Raw genomic sequence first — 6,815 nt, 5'->3', positions numbered from 1 at the left:
TTCCGAATTTGCACATACCTTCGAGCACACTTGCTTCGCCTTGGTCAGCATTTTTCTTGTTTACTTTTTTGCCATTCGGCCCGCCTTGTTGTTGTGCCTATTGAGTGGAGGGACTACAGGCTCTTTTCCGCTTGGCACTGTACTGGAGGAATTAGTTCCGGTCAGGTCAGCGGTCTAGTGTTATCATTGCCTCCCCCTGCCTATTTAAATCAGCCTGGGGCATGGACGAGTGCAGTAACGTGCCGGCGTCGTGCCGAAGGCAAGCCCGTCTGCGATCGTCCGCGCATGACCGCCGCCAGCTGCCAGGACACCTGCAGCTTTTATACTGTATCGGGTAAGGCCCAATTTAACACCATGCTGAATTACTGCAGTGCCGAGTTGCGATCACTAAATACTCTCACCCCACAAAGTTTTACATGTCCATTTCACTCCGCTGCATCTTCTGCTACTCTTCAGTCTGGCACCCAAAACAGTAATAAAATACCCATATCGACCACTAGTATTAAAGACATGAGTAGTGGAGAAGAAAACGCAGCCCTCAAACCACTAAGGGGACTATATCTCAATGCACGGTCTTTCCCTAAACACACGTTAGAAGTTTGGAGCTTTTTGGATGCCGAAGATCCTGACATTTGTTTATTTACTGTAACATGGCTCCACAGCCACGCCTCTCCAGATGTCACTATTGCTATCCCCCCTCAATATCATACAGTCAGACTAAACAGAGAAGTGGGTAGTGGTGGAGGCATCGCAGTTGCTATCAAGGCCTCCCTCGAGATTATTACTTTAGAATCCTGCATCACTAATATGTTGGAAATATTCATTTTTAAGATTAGCACTCCTTATTTGGCAACATGAACATGGAGAGGAGCCCCCAGGTCCAAAACCGAACTTTGTAAATCAATTATTGGAAATGATTGCACCACGTGTATTAGCCGCAGATAACTTCATCTTAATTGGAGATGGATGAATAAAGGTTTTCTTGACTTGACATAGAAAGGGGAAAAAGTGTGGAAAAATAAAGTTATTTCTCCTGGTTGTGCCTCCCCTGGGTTTACAGAAAAATGTAAATCTGGGAAATTGTCAAAAGCCATGGGTGGTCTGTGGGAACACCCACCACAATATCCATGGCACACCTCCCCATCACAGTGGGTTGCAACGCACTGACTTGCATTTAATTATCTCACACCATATCTACAAGGCCATGAAAAGCCAAACAGGGTGGCTTTCGGTGGCCTTGTAGATATGGCACTGCACTATGCGCCAATGAAGCGCCAACAAAAGTGATGTCCGGTGGCATAGGGACCATGTAAATGAGGCCCTAGAAGTTTATGGTAAATGCTTTCAGCCAGAAGTGCAATAACCCTGCATGCAACCCTCGCTAATTTGTGTGCATTACGTGAAAGGTTGACGCGATTAGAATTGCTTTTTCTAATTACTTATTCGTTTGGGATGATCCGCTCTTCTGAGGGAAGCAGGCAGTAATTTTAAAGTCTCTCATTTCATGAATTTCTTATGAAAATGTAATATACGTTATTTGTAAACAGACTAGTTAAAAAAGAAACATCCAATGAAACACAGCTTCAAAAATAAGGAAGAACTAAAGATTTACATTGACGCTCCAAATAAATGAGCTGTGCAAGTGTTCACTGAAAATGTTAATGAAACAGTACATTCCAAGTGGGACAATGCTTCAGGATGTTTGGTAATCATTTTTTATTTCAATGGCTCAACTAGTCTGTCACTTTCCAACTGGCCATCTTATGTTAGTTTGGACGAAGTCCTTGACGATGGCTGTCACCTCTTTGGGCCTACATTGTACTTTTGCCTGCCAAGCTAGCTGGTAGTGCATTACCAAAAAAGGATGGTGACCGAGACCTCAGGCTCTCGTCACCCAGAGGAGACTACCTTGATCGATACAGTTTCTAATTTTTTAGGTAATCTAGAAGAGGATTATCAGCAATGGGAACACTGAATTGTCCAGTCACTAGATGCATGGCTACCCAAATTACCTCCAGTCCTAAAACACATACAAAACAAACCCTGTGGTACAACGACCAACTCTTTGCACAAAAACAACTTTGCAAGAAACTAGAAAGGAACTGGAGAATGGAATTTGACCTGTCGCTTAAAACAAAATAAAAAGCTTCAATTAGAACCTATCATAACGAAATAAAGAAAGCACAGGCCAAATTTCATGAGGAAAAGAATTACTCAGGCCTTGAACTCCTCGGTCAAAACCATGTTTACTCCAAATGATAGTATCATCTCCCCACAAGTCACAAAAGAAAGATGCAATGAAATAGCTTCCTTCTTTCACAAAAAATTTACTGATATTTCCGATCAATTCCAGATCAATCCTGAATTGGCACGAATGGAGGAAAGCAAGAGCAGAGATCTGCAAACACCTTCGACTTTTTCACAATTTCCTAAACTTGACGAAGAGACAAACCTTAATCTAATGAAGACAACCAAATCTGGATCTCCATTAGATCCTGCACCCTCATATATCTTATCCAAAGAGGCGGAGGTTATATTACCCTCACTTATGTAACTCTTTAATCACTCACTAGATGCGGACATGGTTCCTAAGCAATAAAAGCATGCAGTAATTAGACACCTATTGAAAAAACCTCAGATGGATCTAACAATCCTGTCTAACCTGAGACCCATCTCATTACTTCCTGTCTTAGGAAAATTACTAGAGAAACAAGTCAACCAGACATTAGTAAACGTTTCAGAAAATAATAACATTCTTCATCCAAACCAGATGGTCTCCCGTGCCCGCTATAGCACAGAAGCCGCTTTTCTGGTGGTCACAAAGGAGCTTAAAGCTATATTAGATAATGTAAGCTCAGCGTCGATCCTATTATTGGATTTAAGCGAGCTATTCAACACAGTACATCACACTATTCTAAGAGACAGACTTCAGGAAGTGGGAATTCTGGACAAAGTATTAGACTGGCTCACTTCGTATTTGGAAAACAGATCATACCAAGTCATGGACAAAGACTGACTCTCTGATAACTTTCCAATTATTTGTGGTGTCCCTCGAGGATCGTCACTCAGCCCCATGCCGTTCGATTTATATGTGAGCCAGCTTGCCACCTTAGTGCAGAATATTGACTTGTCGGCGGTCTCCTATGCGGATGACACCTGGCTGGTTGTCTCTTTAACAGAAGGTGCTAATCTAGGAAATAAACAATTGGCACCCTGCTTGGATAAAATGCACAGCTGGATGTCAAGTTGCCGCCTAAAGCTCAATGGCGATAAGACTGAACTAATGTTATTAGGAAACCAAGCCATACATAGATCCCTGAGCAGCTGGCAAGATGACGCCCCACCCCACCCACCCCCCCCGACCCCAAACCGGTGATAAAAAACTTGGGAATCTGGTTGGACAGTTCACTAACAATGGAACACCAAGCAAATACATTAGTGTGGCATTTGTTTCTCGCTACTCCGAATGCTCAGGAAGATACTCGTAATGATCCCAGAGAATCTAAGGAAAACGGTCATCCAGTCTCTTATTTTTTTCCATCTGGATTACGGCAACTCTCTTTATATTGGTGCCCCCATATACATATTAACAAGACTTCAGACTTTACAAAATGCGGCAGCAATGCTCCTCTTAAAGGTTCCTAGTTAACCTCCGCTAGAGAACCCCTCATACAGCTGCTTTGGCTCCCAATTGAGGATTAAGTTTAAATAACTTTGTATTGAGCATAAGGCCATCAATAACAAGGGTCCTGTAAAGTTCAGAGAGTTGGTAACCACTTATGCTTAACTAGAAGTCTAAGATCCACGCATCTCCATCTCCTCAGTACAACCAGGATAAAAAGGATGAGATGGGGAGGACGATCGATTGCACGCTTAGTACCGAAGTTGAGGAATGATCTTCTAACCATTCTCAGAGCACTGGAAAATTAGCTCTCCTTTATGAAGAAAATCTAGACTTGGTTGTTTCCCCGTTAACGCACTGTAGGTCTAATTCTCAGCACTCACCAGTGTGGGGAATTCCTTGGGTAGCCATACGCTTTACAAAACATAAACAGTATAGTTCTGACTTGGCATATCTGATTTTTGCAAGGTGGCAAATACTGCCTACAATTTATTGTCATTATCATCCCCTAAACCTTTCTATTTTGAGGTGTTGCCCCAGGAATGAGGTATAACATGTGAACCCAGAATTACCAGGTCCTTTTCCACAAGCATAGTCCCCATTGACAGTCATACTGCCCCCATTCAGCACCCACTTTGAGGTGCTTAATTGAAGCGGGCTGTGAGGTGACTCCAGGAAGTAGGAGTAATAGCTGCTGCCTCTATTTTTTGCAATTAAGAAGTGGCCATGCTTCAATTTCAACTGAAATTCCCAACTAATTCTCTCACGATTTTAATGACTGAATCTTCAGGGTGGTAAAAAATGAGATCCAGTGTTTTCACTACTAGTAAATGGAGGTCTGGAAAAACTAGAGTCAGCAGTAATTTGGCAGAACAACCACAGATACAAAGTCTCCATATTCATAATCAGCGTCTAAAAGGAGTGGTAAATCAAAGACAACTAAGGGCCTGATTTAGATCTTGGCAGATAGTTTAATTCACCGCAACTTTGATGGATATCCCGTCCACCAAAATATAAATCCCATAGGATATAATTGTTATTTATATTTCGGTGCAAGGGAGTAACCCGTCCGCCGAGATCTATATCAGGCCCTAAGTTAGGAGGGACCACAAAGTGATGCTTCTGTATAGATCACTTTTTCAGCTAAATCATTGAAATGCCTACCCTTGTGTCCATTTTCTCTTCCAGGTAGAGTCAATCGTGTTCAGGTAAGGGGATCTCAGGCACCCAGAGCCGGTTGAAACAGTACAACAGGTTTTTCCCTAAGTGGCACACTGCCATTCTGGAGCTAAGTAGTTCTTCCTGATTTTGGGAGAAGTGTCCAGAGTGAAAGAAAAATGTATCTTCTTCAGTAAACATGGTTTAAGGGGTATGTTGGGAATATCACAAAGTTGTTTGTTTTTTTTTAAATCAAAGGTGTGCACACTCCTAACCTATATTTTAAAGGACAATGGAACCCGATCTGTCTGAGCGGGACCTTAGGTACAAGTAAGTATAAGGAAACAGTGGTCCCTTTCAACAATTTATAAATGGAGCAAATCAGCACAGAAATATAATAACGACTGTGTCATGTATTTTTCTAAGAAAACATAATATTTAATTTAACATCATGAAAAAGACAAGGAAAGTGGGGTAGTGTTTATAATATTAGTAAAACGAAAAAACTCCGGCATAAAGCAAACAAAATAGCATGGCCAAAACATAATCAAATATTTAGGCCAGATAGCATATTTAGAAGCACCATTCTACCAATATGGAATAATTATTATACAACAAATTTGTGTCAGGTTGCTAAAGTAGATGGCGTTTCGATCCCACAGAAAATACTGGGATCACCATCAGGACTAAAATGACGTGTATTCTGAGAAAATCACAATTTGGATGGATTTTCCTGCTTGCAAGGTGAAACATGGCGGCATTTGGGCACCCGTGGGGTCATCCTTAAAGGTTCAAGTGATTCAAACAATAGAGTGTTAATCTGTCGCCAAACCGAGACTCCAGATAGGAGAACCCAAAAATGCGGGCGGAATAGCGAGGAACCCACATTTATGATTACAATGATTACCTTCGTGGCTGACAGCTTTTCACAAAATCATATCTGATCGGCATAAAAGGTTTTTACTATATATAGTTTTGCACAATGCCAGTGTAAAATAATGCAGTAATAAAGCAGGAATGGGAGGTGAAATGCAAAGTTTTACTTGAAAGATGGTGAATACCCAAGCACCAGAGAGCATGTTGACATTGACAAACTCCTCCATGCCCTCTTCATACCTTGAAAGCAATCAGAGATGCACTCTACTCTTCAGAGTGGAAAAGGGATCGTAACCTCCAATCGCTGTGGTGTTGTCGGGAAAGGATTTGTCCATGAGTGGAACAGATGCAAAAATTGTCTATTGTAATAAGGTTCTAGCATTTTAGCAGGTGAAATTGTTCTCCATTTACAATGATGCCAGTGAAAATGTCCATACACAACATCAATTGGAAGTCATTTCATGATGTGCCAAACCAATGAAGCCTGACACTTTCCAGTTGATCCCATTTCTTTCAAAACATTATTTGGGCCCATCCATATGTCAAAAATAACTTTTAGTGTACCAATATACATTTTTGACCCCCACATATGGAAAACCCCTTTATCCCAAAAATAATTACATTATGACAGTATCAATTTTTTTCCAGTTGATGCCTTTCATGAAACCTAAGTGATCATTATGCCAAAAAGTACAAATAGTGTCAGTGTCAGCATTGTATCATGGTTGCCTCCCTTCCATATGCAATGGATGCCCTTCCATTTGCCCAAGGACTACCTCTAATGTGTGAGCATTAGAAGTGCATATATGCGAAGAACTGCCTCCAATACTTTTTCCACACATGCCCTATTGGCCAAGAACTACCTTGAATATGCAAGTGCCATTACTTTGCTAAAGGTACATGTTATCCAAAGAATTACCTCTGGTTTACCAGTGCCAGCATTTTGTCAATTGTGCTTTTAATGTAAGAATTACTTCTAGTATACCGGCACCAACAATTTGCATTGTGTGTCTCTGTGAATCAAAAACATACCTTCAATATGCCTGGGACAATGGCAAACTCACACACACCTCACATTCTCACTCATGCTCACTTAGATTTACTCACTCACTAACACTAATTCTCAATCATTCATGCTAATTCTTACTCTTTTCTCACT

General features: G+C 41.2%; 1 protein-coding gene across 1 annotated transcript in view; it reads left to right on the top strand.

Moving 5' to 3' along the window:
• Nucleotides 1-221: 221 nt before the first annotated feature.
• LOC144820169 (uncharacterized) overlaps nucleotides 222-6,815 on the top strand; it is a 253,214-nt gene continuing 246,620 nt past the window's right edge. The window contains exon 1 of the mRNA XM_078677789.1: nucleotides 222-334. Within this exon, the coding sequence (XP_078533915.1) occupies nucleotides 222-334 (113 nt within the window). The remainder of the gene's footprint in view (nucleotides 335-6,815) is intronic.

Source organism: Lissotriton helveticus, chromosome 2_1, assembly GCF_964261635.1.
Source record: "Lissotriton helveticus chromosome 2_1, aLisHel1.1, whole genome shotgun sequence".
NCBI lineage: Eukaryota > Metazoa > Chordata > Amphibia > Caudata > Salamandridae > Lissotriton > Lissotriton helveticus.
This window is presented reverse-complemented; position numbering and strand designations above follow the sequence as displayed.